General features: G+C 36.6%; 3 protein-coding genes across 9 annotated transcripts in view; 2 read left to right on the plus strand and 1 right to left on the minus strand.

Annotated features, from left to right (window-relative positions):
- Positions 1-3,128, minus strand: part of ampd2a (adenosine monophosphate deaminase 2a) — a 33,801-nt gene extending 30,673 nt beyond the window's left edge. The window contains exon 1 of one of the 2 annotated variants that reach the window (XM_077225866.1): positions 2,913-3,128. In XM_077225866.1, coding sequence (XP_077081981.1) covers positions 2,913-2,919 — 7 coding nt within the window. In that variant the 5' untranslated portion in view covers positions 2,920-3,128. Of the gene's footprint in view, positions 1-1,076; positions 1,166-2,912 lie in introns of those variants that run through there. The other variant, XM_077225865.1, reaches the window with a different exon arrangement.
- The window catches only part of LOC143735712 (uncharacterized), a 237,035-nt gene that overhangs the window by 122,028 nt on the left and 99,660 nt on the right, over positions 1-15,347 (plus strand). The gene's annotated exons all lie outside the window — the stretch shown is intronic.
- On the plus strand, positions 4,113-8,874 carry LOC143735710 (uncharacterized). 6 transcript variants are annotated; one of them, XM_077225890.1, is made up of 5 exons: positions 4,113-4,195; positions 4,853-4,902; positions 5,944-6,006; positions 7,193-7,254; positions 7,340-8,874. In XM_077225890.1, exon 5 carries the CDS (start codon positions 7,346-7,348, stop codon positions 8,420-8,422), a length of 1,077 nt encoding a protein of 358 aa, XP_077082005.1. In that variant the 5' UTR covers positions 4,113-4,195; positions 4,853-4,902; positions 5,944-6,006; positions 7,193-7,254; positions 7,340-7,345; the 3' UTR covers positions 8,423-8,874. The 6 variants fall into 6 exon arrangements, with proteins under 6 accessions (XP_077082005.1, XP_077082004.1, XP_077082002.1 ...); XM_077225889.1 differs by having other exon boundaries at positions 7,193-8,874; XM_077225887.1 differs by lacking the exon at positions 5,944-6,006.

Raw genomic sequence — 15,347 nt, forward strand, 5'->3', positions numbered from 1 at the left:
TCTATACCTGTCTGTCTCTATACCTGTCTGTCTCTCTACCCATCTGTCTCTATACCTGTCTGTCTTTATACCCCTCTGTCTCTCTACCCATCTGTCTCTCTACCCATCTGTCTCTATACCTGTCTGTCTCTATACCTGTCTGTCTCTATACCTGTCTGTCTCTCTACCCATCTTTCTCTATACCCATCTGTCTCTATACCTGTCTGTCTTTATACCTGTCTGTCTCTATACCTGTCTGTCTCTATACCTGTCTGTCTCTCTACCCATCTGTCTCTATACCTGTCTGTCTTTATACCTGTCTGTCTCTCTACCCATCTGTCTCTATACCTGTCTGTCTCTATACCTGTCTGTCTCTATACCTGTCTGTCTCTATACCTGTCTGTCTCTCTACCCATCTTTCTCTATACCCATCTGTCTCTATACCTGTCTGTCTCTCCACCCGTCTGTCTCTCCACCCGTCTGTCTCTCCACCCGACTGTCTCTCCACCCGTCTGTCTCTCCACCCGTCTGTCTCTCCACCCGTCTGTCTCTATAGCTGTCTGTCTCTCCACCCGTCTGTCTCTATAGCTGTCTGTCTCTCTACCCATCTGTCTCTATACCCGTCTGTCTCTATACCTGTCTGTCTCTCTACCCATCTGTCTCTCCACCCATCTGTCTCTCCACCCGACTGTCTCTATACCTGTCTGTCTCTCTACCCATCTGTCTCTATACCTGTCTGTCTCTATACCTGTCTGTCTCTATACCTGTCTGTCTCTATAGCTGTCTGTCTCTATACCCGTCTGTCTCTCTACCCATCTGTCTCTCTACCCATCTGTCTCTCTACCCATCTGTCTCTACCCATCTGTCTCTATACCCGTCTGTCTCTCCACCCGTCTGTCTCTCCACCCAACTGTCTCTCTACCCGTCTGTCTCTCTACCCGTCTGTCTCTCTACCCGTCTGTCTCTATACCTGTCTGTCTCTATACCTGTCTGTCTCTATACCTGTCTTTCTCTATACCTGTCTTTCTCTATACCTGTCTGTCTCTCCACCCGTCTGTCTCTATACCCGTCTGTCTCTCTGCTGCAGTTAGACTCACCCGGGCTGGTCCGGCTGTGTAAACTGCCTCTCTTGACCGCTTTGCTTTTGCTTTTGCTCTGCGGTGGAGCTGCGCTGGAGTCCGACATGCTTTCGTCTGCACCGGACAGATGAAGAGAGAGAGAGAGAGGGAGAGAGAGAGAGGCACGGAGACTCTCTTATCAGAGCAGGAAGATACGCACAGGGGGCGGGGCTTGGGGATCTCTTAGCGCAGTAGTGGAGGCGGAGCCACTCCCTTCCTACATCAGCAGAGGGGAGGGGCTTAGGATTCCCCTACAACACTGTGATCTGTTGCTGCGGCAACCATGCGGCAAGAATTGTATCACTGAGAGATTGTTCATAGCAGCGTACTATTTCTGCAGTATGCAGACTGCGTGCAGTACGTATTCCAAAATAAACTGTGCAGATGATCTACTTGTAATTTTGACAGCAGAACACAGTGTGGAATGTTTCCCACAATGAAATGCACTTGGCAAAATAATTTCCTGATCTTGTCTCATTTGATCCAACTTTATCATAGAATTCTACTTCATACTGTATCATATTTTTTAAATAATAGTATGTAGTATGCATTGTTTAGTATGTTTCCTCTATTCAATGAAACTGACAAAGATTTTGTTTATCATAGCATACCACCTCGTGTTTCATATACTTTTTAAATAATAGTATGTAGTATGCATTGTTCAACACATTTACTCATTATTCGATCAAACTGACGATTTTATAATAGCATACTTCATACTGCTGTATATACTTATTAAAATAATAATATTTAGTATGCATTATGTTCAACACATTTACTCATTCGATCAAACGGACAAAACCATAGCATACTACTTCATATACTTTTTAAATAACAGTATGTAGTATGCATTGTTCAACACATTTACTCATTATTTGATCAAACTGATGATTTTATCATAGCATACTTCATACTACTTTATATACTTAAATAATAGTATGTAGTATGCATTGTTCAACACACTCATTATTGATCAAACTGACAACAATTTTATTATAGCATACTTCATACGGTTTTATACTTATTAAATTATAGTATGTAGTATACATTGTTGAACACATTTACTCATTCGATAAATGGACAACAGATTTTATAACATACTATGCATTATGTTCAACACATTTACTCATTATGGAGTAAACTGACAATTTTTTTTATAATGGCATACTACTTCATACTGTCATATAATAGTTTAAAAAATAGTATGTAGTATGTATTGTTCAGCACATTTACTCATTATTTGCTCAAATTTATAAAAGGTTTTATCATAGCATATTATTTTACATACCGTTTTTAAATAATAGTATGTAGTATGCATTATGTTCAGCATATTTTCACACACACAGTCCATACAGACTGACCACACAGACTATCTATATTTTCCTAAGTGTATTTAGTGTGCAAAAACAGTTAAGTCAGTCGGAGTTCCGTTAAAGAGGAAGTTGATCATCAGATCTAATGTTCATGAGGACTTTAAACTCTATCACACTGAGAACTTTGACCTGGTTAAACATTCACCTAATAAGAAGAATTTCTGAATATAGTTTTTTTTAAAAGCTAATTCAATTATTGACTAGACTTCAGTTCTACAATAACGCCAAATGATAAAAAAAATATCAATAACAGATCCAGACCAGTGCTGTGTGAAGATTCGTGTATTACTGTGTAATGTTGTGTGAACTAATGTGTGTGATTAATATTTTGTGTTATTGGATGGATTGTGAGCGTGTATGCAGAATTAGCGTTTATACAGTGCTAAGAATGTTGTATAAGGTTGTGTGAGTTTATATAGAGCTGTTGTTATTCTGGACTCACTCGTCATGTCTGTAGATTCTGGTCCGGTTTGATTCCTCCTCAGCTGCTAATGAAAAGATGAAAATTAATAATAATTATGGCAGATACTTTCGGTGTTTAATATTAGCTGAACTGCTTAAGTTCTTCCGTTCATCCAGATTTCAGTCTTCCACTCATTAAAAAACTTGGAGTGGATTCGGACCGTTTGAGTTTTTCAGGAACTTTGATAAAATTTCGCTGAGAAATGGAGTCGCAATTAAAGGGACCGCAGCACATTTATGGGCAGGACCCGGTCAAGACCAGATCAAAACACGATTTTATTGAAATGGATGAGAATACAACCAACTATTGCGATGTAAGGGTACATCATAGTTATGCTAAATGAATAAATCGTAATAAAACATGTAAAATCAGATTCTAGGATGTGTTTAATAAGTGGTGTCTGGTTTCATTCAGCACGGTTCAGTTCAAATAATATATTGAAAATTTCCATGATTGTAATTCGCATTTCAGAAAAGGCAGAGTTAAAAAATAAAATAAAAATGAAATAAAAACTTGACATGACCCAAAGACGCTAGGAAAACATAATAACACAAAATAAATGTTATATATATATATATATATATATATATATATATATATATATATATATATATATATATATGTGTGTGTGTGTGTGTGTGTATATATATATATATATATATATATATACATAGTGTGTGTGTGTGTATATATATATATATGTGTGTGTGTGTGTATATATATACATAGTGTGTGTGTGTGTATATATATATATATATATGTGTGTGTGTGTATATACATAGTGTGTGTGTGTGTGTGTGTGTGTGTGTGTGTATATATATATATTATATATATATATTTTATCATTTATATTTATCCTCAATATATTTATCTTTCTTATAATCTTTTATTTTTATTTTATTCGGGCAAACTTTTTTTTTTTTTTTTAAAGGTCATGTTTATTAGTTTATTAGATCTTTTGGAAAGCTTTTGCTATTGTAAATTAATCTACTGACTGTTGGAAGAACGGTCACTGGCACCTCAGATAAACTGTTAAGCAGAAGACTCCCGGAAACGCCCTTTCTGCTCAGGCGGGGTTTATCTTATCACATTTCTCAGAATGAGAATATTTATCAATATTCCTCCAAATGCTACACCTGCACTATAACTCCAGTCCAGTCGGTGGCGGAAATGCTCTTTCACATTGTTTTGTCTTCCGCTGTGAAATGGCAGAAGAAGACAGAAGACGCTCCGCTGAGTGAGGAAAATATAGATGTCTTTGTGTAAGTTATTTTATCTGCGAATTTGAACTCTTATTTTTGATTGGTTGAATTTCGAAACAATCTCAATGGGAATTTAAATTATATATTATAGTTCAGAATATTGTTTTGTTTTTCATGATTTTTATAAGAAATAACAGGGAAGTTAACATCAATCGTTGCACTACAAAATATATTTTATCAGGATGGAACCATCCAAGATCAGATCGCAATTACAGAATAAAGGTCCTTGCACACCGAGTCCGAAATTGTCGTATACGTTTTTTCGTATTCGTGATTCGGTGGCTCTGAATTGTCAAAATGCTTGCTACGGATGTGAAAAACGCAGAAAATTTAACCCGAACCGAATTTTATTTATGAAGGACAGTTTCGGAGGCAGTGTGTGTAAGCGTTATTGACTAAACATGAGGTCGTATTTATATATTCGACGCGAATTTCGGACTCCAGTGTGCAAGGACCTTAAGGTGCTATGCAAATAATGTTTATTATAGCATCACTCCTGAAAATGACTTATATCATCACGCCTGGAGAGACTATTTTGACTATTGAAGCTTTATTATTGTTCTGTATCAGGCCTTGGTAAATTACACACCACTAGTGTTGAATTGTTCATGAGAATAGTTGCTGTTTTCACCTTATTCATTATGCTGATGTCTTCAGATCTCACTTGAAGCTCATTTCATTGGTGTCAACAGACTGAGGCAAACTAGGTATGGAATCTACACTATTAAAGATATCAATCTTAACAGCTTTTATACAGCATTCATTTTATTAGTCTGTGATAATCTGTTTTGGGCGGTTTCCCAGACAGGGTTTACATTAAGCCAGGAGTAGGCCTTAATCTAGAATAGTTCATCGTGTCTTAAAAACCAAGAACCAAGACAATCTTAAAATTGCATGGAACTGAGAAGCAAATCCAAGGAGCACAACGGCATCAGAAAAAGACTGCAAATCAAGAAAATGTTACTAAACAAGAGAAAATTATGTTTAATCACGTTAAATAAACTGCACACGTCAGCTGTGGAATAAAAGAAAAGAAGCGCCTGGAAATCTGTTTGTACTTAATGTGTGTGTGTATATATAATCAACCATGTACAACTAACTAGAATCAATGGTGTTCATTAACAATTAATCAATTTTTTTTTTCAAATAATCCTGCAATTAATGCTTCTTAATTATTCCTGTGATTTACATAAACTAAATTAAATTATTATTATTAATTTTTTTTACACGTTCAAGGTAGTCTAGAATCAATTCACCACAATGGTAATGCCAACAAATACTAACATAACAGAAACTTTTCAATACCAACATAGTAGAACATTAAACATTAACACGTCTCTCTGAAAGTCCCGTATGACTGGGTTACTAGATTGAAACATATTTCAAAATGAAAACATCAAGTGAAGTCAAAGTGACCATTTCAAGGCAGTTTAACATGAACCAATCACATTTGAACTAGAAACCTGATAAAATGGTGTTAAAACAAAAGTAAACGTTTAAATAAAGTGAACAAATCAGCTTATTAAACTCTGGACTAAACTAAATCTTTTAAAGCAGAGACAGAGAAAGCAGATTTCTGTTAATTTAGTTTAAAAGCCATTTTAGTCTAGGCTTAATCTCTGTTCGGGAAACTGCCCCATTATGTTTAAATAGATGAATCCCAATAAACAAAATCTCATAGATTGATGGATATCCTCCTATTACAAAATGACCTTGTGTGGTAATTTTCTACGTTTTTAATATTTTAGACCCCATGGACCCCCGAATATGATCATTCTCACGTGAGGGACCCTCTGTCTAACATTTAAAAGGCATCTATCTTTTATAAACACCCAATTTATACACTGAAAAATGTATATTATACATCTAAAAGGAGTTTTTATTAAGGTAAATTATAATTAGTGCTGTCAAATTGATTAATCGTGATTAACATAAAAGTTTGTTTATATAATATGTGTGTATACATATTATATTTATATATAATATACATATATATGTATATGTATATATATGTCCGTGTGTGTGTGTATATATATATATATATATATACACGTTTACATATACACACTCATATAAACACAAACGTTAATGTTCGATGTGATTAATCATGATTAATCAATCTGACAGCACTAATTATTAGATATATTTAGATTTCTATAGTGATGTATTGTTTAATGTCTTATTTATTTAATTTAAATCATATATGAATTACATTTTTTAAAAATCGAATTAAATCTATTTAATGGCGTAATAACCAACTAATACTTTTAATTACATTTTGTATTAATTAATTTTAATGTAATGTATTTATTTTTTGCATATTTTCTCCTTTTCTATTAGTTTTTATTAAGTTGCATTATTATTAGTGCTTTCAAATCGATTAATTGCATCTAACATAAAAGTTTTGTTTATATAATATATCTGTCTATGTATATTATATTAATATATATATATATATACACACACATATATAAACAGCTTGCTATAGTAATGTATTGTTTAATATATTTATTTAATTGAAATCATTTAAAAAAAATCTATTTAATGGATTAATAACCAACTTATACTTTTAATAAAAAATATGACTTGATTAATTTTAATGTAATGTATGCATTTACTTATTTTAATTTTATTAATTTTTTGCATATTTTCTCCTTTTCCATTAGTTTTTATTAAGTTGCATTATTATTAGTGCTGTCAAATCGATTAATTGCATCTAACATAAAAGTTTTGTTTGTATAATATATGTCCATGTGTATTATATTAATATATATATACACACACATACGTATGTCACACACATATATTATATAAACAGCTTGCTATAGTAATGTATTGTTTAATGTATTTATTTAATTTAAATCATTTTTAAAAAAATCTATTTAATGGATTAATAACCAGCTTATACTTTTAATAAAAAATATGAATTGATTAATTTTAATGTAATGTATGCGTTTACTTATTTTAATCTTATTTATTTACTTTTTTTTGTTACAGATTTTCTCCTTTTCCACGGATCCTCTTTCACTGACTCCCCTGCAAGATACTGACATGCTAGAGTTAACGTTTAGCACATCTATTTACTCATATTTCATATTTTATTTTCCCATCCCGATTTAAAGACGTCTATTATGTTAATTTCAGGTTCTAATGGAAGCGAAAGAGGAACCGAACGAGGTGGAGGAGAAGAAACATCATCATTATCATCATCACCCCCCCATCACTGTAGGAGAAAAACCTCCATCTCCCTCGCCACCGGAAACGTCTTTTTCAGGAAACGTCAAAAAGTGTTTCTCGTGCCCTCAGTGCGGGAAGAGTTTTGCACGTAAAGCGAGACTGGAGCGGCACATCAGGATTCACACCGGAGAGAAACCCTTCGCGTGCCTCGAGTGCGCCAAGAGCTTCGCGTGTAAAGCCAGACTCGCCAGGCACGTCAAAACACACACCGGAGAGAAGCCGTTCACGTGCGATTGGTGCGGGAAGAGTCTGGCGTGCAGGACGAGGCTAAAGAGACACATGAAAACACACACCGGAGAAAAGCCTCACGCGTGCCCTCAGTGCGCTAAGAGCTTCGCGTGCAACGCTAACCTACAGCGGCACATCAAACTGCACACCGGAGAGAGACCGCACGCGTGCCCGGAGTGCGGGAAGAGCTTCATACGAAACGAGAAGCTCAGGAGTCACATGACCATCCACACCGGAGAGCGCCCGTACGCGTGCGACCAGTGCGAGAAGAGTTTCCGGCACATCAACGGCCTCAAAGATCACCAGCTCTCTCACTCCGCCGTGAAGTCGTTTAACTGCGAGCAGTGCGGGAAAGAGTTCATCACCGCGTCTGCGCTGAAGAGACACCTTAAAGTGCATTCGGGAGAGAAGCCGTACTTGTGCGCTCTGTGCGGGAAGAGTTTCGCACGGGTGGATTGCTTTAAAAGGCACCAGGAAGTGCACAGCGGCGTGAAGGATCACGTGTGCTTCGAATGCGGGAAGGCTTTTGTGACGGCCGACCAGCTCAAGCAACACCAGAGGATTCACGCCGGGGAAAAACCGCACAAGTGCGCGCTCTGCGGGAAGAGTTTCGCACGGGTCCCGCAGCTGATCGCGCACGAGAACACACACCGAGAGAAGCCGCACCACTGCGCTCTGTGCGGGAAGAGCTTCAAGCAATCGCGGCATCTACTCGTTCATGTGAAAAAGCACCATCCGATTGAAACGCTGATCGTGGAGTGAGACTTTTGAATGTCATTTCGTGTCTATTAAATCAGGTCACTTTTGTCACACTAGTGTCATTTTGTTTGCAAAAATGTGTGCAGGTGTATATTGTAAGGAAGCTTGTTTTCGCCACGGAATTAAACAATTTAGAAGATAATTGCCAATTTTTTTTTATCTCAGAATTGCGAAATATAAAATCGCAATTCTGAATTTTTCTCGCAATTGTGAGTTTATATCTCGCAACTATGGATTTTTTCAGAATTACATATGGTAACTCGCAATTGCAAGAAGAAAAATTGTGAGATAAAAAGTCGCAATTACCTTTTTTATTATCTATCCAGTGGCAGAAACACGCTTCCATAATATTGTGCTGCTGATTATGAATGAACATGTATTTTTATTTAAATCAAATCAAAGGATTTCAACAATGCATCTCAGTACTGTAGTGAATAAACTATTCTATCACCGGATTGTGCATCTTCATTCAAATATCTTACAGGAGTGTTAATCAGATTTTCAATTACAAAAACGAAACAAATACAGATAATTAGCTCTTTTTAAGTGCACTTGTTTTATGTCGCGACACCTAGTGGCGAATTATCAATTCGTTTCATTCCGCAAGCAAACAAAAATATGAGGTGTTATATTTTAACAGTATTTGATAGAAAAATATGGCTAGTAATAAATATTATAAATATCGCTAAGGACACGATTAAATGTGTGAACAATCTTCACTATTAAAAATAATCTGTGGCAATAGCAAGTAGCATTCCCCATACATCTTCACTATACATATTCTGCAGTTCACACTTCCGACCAGTAGGTGGTAGAAATGCACCATATTTGTTTTTCAACAGCCATTGATAGCTGTAAAGATGAGTGTGTAATATTTATTTGCTTTGATTAATTAATTATGATGTAGTATTGGTGCCAGATGCGAGATTAAACAAAAATGCTGTCAGCGCAATGTTTTTTTTTATTTTTGTCATAACACAGGATAGTTATTTCATAGTCTTATAAAAAACATATGTTAAAACGACTGAGGTAAAAGTTAGACGATGAAATTCAGATCATTTGAAAGAATTTTAATTATTAGGAAGAGCTAGTGAGCTAAAATGACGATAAATATAACGATATGGATTTAAGTCACGCGAAGCTGTCACAAATGCGTTTAATAACACTATCGCTCAGTTTGATGTGAATCATAGCGGGTTACGTTTAATGTCCCGTTTTCTTGCCGTGATTAGAACGCTATTTAAAAAAGGTTACGATAATGTTAGAATATAAGACTAAATAACATCCTTTTAATGTTTATTTGTAATATTCCAATAAGGTTAACGTTAACATTTAGAAAATATCAATATCATCATCTGAAAATATTCTCTGAACTTTTTCACTCAACGTTTTGAGAACGTTCATCAAGTAAAAACATCATAAATACTTTCTAAGAATGTTTCAACATTATGAGAACGCATATCAAATATTAATAATGTAGTTAAAAAACGTTTTATAAGAACGGTTGTAAAAATGCCCTTTTCACAAGATGTAAAATAAATCTCTGATGTCCTCAGAGTGTGTGTGTGAAGTTTTAGCACAAAATACCATACAGTTATTTTTATATAGCATGTTAAAGTTGTCACTTTTTGAGGGTTCACACGCTCCGTTTTGTGCTTGGCCCTTTAAATGCAAATGAGCTGCCTCAGAGGGCGGGGCTTCAAGAGCTCTTGTCGCGATTACCTCACGCAGACACACTAAAGGTAGGCATACACTGTGCGAATTTCGTCCAATTTTGAGCCGAATTCTGACTCGTGCGACTCTTTTTCGGGTCGGGCCGATTTTCAGCTTGGTCGTGTGTCGTTTGTAGTGCAGTGTTCGTGCAGTGTACAGGGAGAAACGAGAGGCGATTAACCTCTCCCGATCGGCCATCGGATGGTCGGATGAATTTCTGGCATGTCAGAAATATTTGTCGCTCTTCGTGACTATATCGCACAGTTGAAGCAGAGCTACGAACCGATTGCCCTAAACTCAGTGTTTTTTCCCTCACTGCGCCTGCGCGAAAACAGATTTAAAACATTTCAATCTGCAGAAAAAAAACGAAAAGAGGGAACTCTTTAAGTTCTGTAGTTCAAACTAGCTACAAATTACTGTTGCTTACCTCCAGTTTGTCCAGTTATTACCCACGTCTTCCAAGCTGCGATGTGGCACCGTGCCACTTTTATTAATTTGTTAAACAATGTTTTTGAAATAAACCTGTTTTTAATTTTCATTGATGACTAATTATTGCAGTGTTCGGATAGACTTCATATTATATACTGTTAATATAACTATATGCCTATAATTCATTGTAGCCTAATCGACCTAAATGTTTTAGACAATTTTCAAAGGGGATCCTCATTGAAAATTGTCTAAAACATTTAGGTCGATTACAATGAATTATAGGCATATCATTTTATTATTATTATTTTATAATTCCTCGAGGAGTAAGCTTCTATGTAATATTTTATTATCCTCACAGTGCATTGCGGTGATGTGCTGTGAAATTATTGCGTGGCAAATTAATTATAATAGGAGATCAATTTAATAATAAAATTAGCCTTCCCTAATACAATAATACTAATAATAATTTAATACATAAATTGGAAGTGCTAAATCATCTTGATATTGATAACTGATGCTTGTTTTACCCAGCACGGGGGTTTATCGCACATATTTCACACGTACGGTGTGAGCAGTCGCAGGTCGACGTTCGGACCGTATAGTGTGAGCACATAAATCCTGAGCTTTGGCTTTACATCGCATGCGATTTACTCGTTCAGTGTGAGTAGATACCTTGCTGAAATCGCACAGACATCGCACAGTGTATGCCCGCCTTAAAATGACAGAAACTGTTGTGCCTTTAATGTTAAAACAGAGTCAGAAAAGATGGAGAGACTCAAGAAGAAGTGACAACATGTATAATGCAACAGGACGTCTCTGAATGGTTAGTTGGTGAATTTATGTTGCTGATGTGGAGTTAACTATCTTCAATTAGCATATTCTGTCATGATAATCTATAAATCGCTCGTATAGGAACTGTTGTGAGATGCACACAGAGTGACTTTTTATTGCATGTGAAAAGAAGGATGCTAAAGTTTGAGCTGACTCACAAATACACTCTTATACAACAACTTTTCCTCTTCTCAACATGGACTGTGCGTCCCGGGGGCGGGGCTTATGTAGATTTTAGGGTTGCTGATGTCACTAACCCGGGAGGAATGTCGTGTAGTCCCAACCAGCCGTTTGTTGTAGTCCTTTTCTTTAAAAGCAAATATCTCCCTTTGCTCTGAACTTTGAGCGCTGTAACTTTGCAGATGTTGTTTATGCTCAAACAGCAACATTTCACACTAGCTAAAGTTAGAAAAATGAAATCGTGTTTTACCACCCCTTTAACATTTTGACTACAACAACGTTAATCTGAAATTTTTCACACATTTCCCGTCACTGATTCAAAAGAAAAGAAGGAAAAAAAGTTTTTACTTCCGAACGAATTACTGCAAGAAAGGCTCATTTTAGGGTTCTTATGAATTATTAAATTCTTGACTTTTAGCATTCCTGAAAGGGTAACTTAAACACTAAAACTACTTTTTTTGTTTAATTAATGGAGCTTCATAAATGCCGTTCATTGATTCAAGTACATTTTTTGTTAAACCCCACATTTGGGTTTAATTTTTTTTAACAATATATGATACAATATATGGTGTAAAAGCGTCTGAGTGCTGCCCTCTTCAGGTTGAATGGTGGCTACTACAGTTGAATTTTCCTATTGGAAGTTGTGGTACCCTCTGATGTCAGAGTACCAGCTAACCACGCCCCCCAACCATCCACAGGAGAGAAACCCTTCCCATGTGATCATTGCGGAAAGAGCTTCACGTATAAAGAAAACCTCAAGGAGCACATGACCGCACACTTGCACCGAGTGTGGCAAGCGTTTCACACATGTCAGCAGTCTGAAAGAGTATGTTCACACTCACTCTGCACAGCGGCCGTTTAACTGCGAACAGTGTGATGAAGCGCGTCTGTCGTTGTCATGCTGAAGAGACGTGCAGGAGAAGCCCTACTTCTGTTCTCTGTGCGGGAAGAGTTTTGCAAGACTGGATGGTTTTAAAGAGCATCGAAAAATACATACCGGAGTGAGAACTCAAGTGTGCGGAAATGGCTTTATATCGACTTCGCATTTGAAAACACATCAGAAGATCCACACTGGAGAGAAACCTTACAAGTGTTCACACTGCGATAAGAGATTCAGTCAGTCAGGACATCTGAAAACACACGAGAGGATCCACACTGGAGAGAAACCGTATCACTGCACTGCATGTGGGAAGAGCTTCAGCCAATCAGATCAACTGCTGAGTCACAGGAAAAGCATCACCTGATGTTGCGGCAGTAATGAGTCACAGTATCAGTTCAGAGGAACTTGAGGTTTTGGAAGGTTTTACAGTGTGTATGAAAATAGGTCTATGAAAATGTGTGTGTTTTATGTGTGTGCGTACACATGTTTTTCTATGCCGGTGGGGACTTAAACCTGAATGCACACACACTCATAGGGACTCGTGTCACTGTGACCTAAATTGAGGAAACAAGCTTAGAAATCATACAGAATTAGTTTTTTTTTCAAAATGTAAAAATGCATAAAGTTTTGTGTGATGGGTAGGTTTAGGGGTCGGGGTTAGTGTGTGTGTGTGTGTGTGAATTGTTCAAAAGTTTAAGGTCAGTATTTGAAGTATACAGTATATTTGACAGAAGACTGGAGAAATGATGCTGAATATTCAGCTTTGATCACAGGAATAAATTACATTTTGCAATGTAATTCAAACAGAAGACTGTAATAATTTTGACAATTTTGTAATAATGACGGCCAACTTCAACTAAAGTTTTAAAAGGTAAAATTTTCATATAGTTTAATTACTTAAACATTACAAGATGCACAGTGGCTACAAAAGTTATATTCAAAAAAGTTAAAAAAACGCCCATAAAAAAACAGGGTTCACAATCACAATCTGTCTAAATATATTCACTGTGGTCTATTTCTGTATATAATAAAGAGTATGAACTATATAAAAGCACATCTTGTTAAGATATAAGTTAACATTTGAACTGCTTTAAATTTTTATTCAAGTTTTTTTTTTTTTACATTTGTATCATTATATATTTAAGTAAGTTGAAACCCAATACTTGCGTTTGAAAGTGTATTTTGGCAATTTCTTCACTGGTGTGGAATTAATTCTTCGGCCACGAAGGATGCATCTGTTGTATCCTTCATTCCACAGGAAACGATAGACCCATTTCGAGGAGCCTTCGGATTGGGACAGGGTTCGTGGCGTCGCTGTGAAGCAATCGGCCTTCGAAGGATGCAGCCTCTGAATTGTGACGCAGCTCGTATATTAAGCTGTGTATCTTTTGTTCATTCATTTTTTGAATTCGTATTAATTTTCTGGAGTAGAAAATGGACAAACCGCTCTGTTTCCGTTGAAAGCTGCTTCCCACACAGGTCACGAATACTGAATTAAGTTTGAACCGACATATTCATAATTATGAAATTCATAATTCATTGAATTTCATTGAATTTCTAGCTCTAATTGACTTCTAGCTCTAATAACTGTAATTCATAATTTCACTCAAAATGCCCGTTTTGGCATGTTCCCTCAGGGGCGCAGATGGCACTAGGGACGGGGGGGACATGACCCCCCCCAGATTCATAGTGACCCGATCCGTCCCCCGCCCTCACTATCCCTACGAAAGGCGACAAAAATCGGTAAAACAGAGGATTAAACAGTGTTTTCGCTATGTACATTAGCCAAAGTAGTGTCCCGGCCCGCTGCTGCTTCAGAATCGGGTCGGGGCAGACGCAGGCTGACACACAATAATAATCTACACCGGTCACCATTACTTTGTTTGTACCCACGTTCTCACTACACGCTGTTCTGTTGTCAATGAACACACGATGCCATCATGCCACCAACGTTTACACTCTCTCTCTGTGTGTGTGCTACGACTCCTGAGTGACGTCGCCGGGGTCCTATGAGGAGCTGGTAGCTGCCTCAGTCGTGCCTGTAGGAGCGGACCGGTAACCATAGTGATCATATACCATCTATGCCTGAGCTGAGTCTGTGATTTTCTGAACTGAAAGAAATCGACTGTATAAATGCCACATAAAGGCAATGAAGAGAAAAAAAAAACAATCACCTTGTTTTTTCAAAAACCAAACAATGTAAGTATCCTATGCCTGTTGACTTTCCCAGATGTGGCAGATTAGATTTGTTAAGGGGAATAGCTAGTCTGACAATAATGGCAAGAAGGCAAAATGTGGAGACCATGACTATGCATTTAGGTGAGTGGACAGAGGCAAATAATGAATGAACACAAAAAGAATGGTTGGATAAATCAAACAATTTATCGTCGTCAGGAAATAATGTTTTATCTTATCATTTAACCCATTGTACTGTATAAATTGACTGAGGTATGTTCACTGTCGTGTAAGCCACTTTAAAAATAATTATAATAAGTAAATTTGTGTGGTGCAAGGTTTATAAAAACAACAAATAAAGGCCTAAATAACTTTTGACATCCTCTTATAGCAGGAAATCATGTTTTTTCTATTGTATGGACTGGAGCAACGGAGGATATAGATTCTTAAATTATGGGCCATGAAAAACATTTCTTAATTTGTCATACATGATTTGATAGATATTTCTAATCTATAAATTGCAACAAACTTGTAATTAACACTTAAATTTAAAATTTTGAGTTATTTTTAGACATTTTTGAAATAGTAGCTTTAGCCATTAATTCTCAGGAATATGTTGTATTTCACATTGTTGTGAAATTCTATAGAGGTATAGAGGGTTAACTGAAATTATAAGATTTAAAATGTTGTCCTCCTGGCCTGCAGGCAATTTCTCAGGTA

Source organism: Siphateles boraxobius, unplaced genomic scaffold (genome assembly GCF_051911475.1).
Source record: "Siphateles boraxobius isolate OS27281-9 unplaced genomic scaffold, OSU_SipBor_1 13, whole genome shotgun sequence".
In the NCBI taxonomy this organism is placed as follows: Eukaryota; Metazoa; Chordata; class Actinopteri; order Cypriniformes; family Leuciscidae; genus Siphateles; species Siphateles boraxobius.

Coding starts and splice junctions, on each gene's coding strand:
- LOC143735710 (XM_077225889.1), top strand. CDS start 7,346: ATGGAAGCGAAAGAGGAACCGAACGAGGTGGAGGAGAAGAAACATCAT.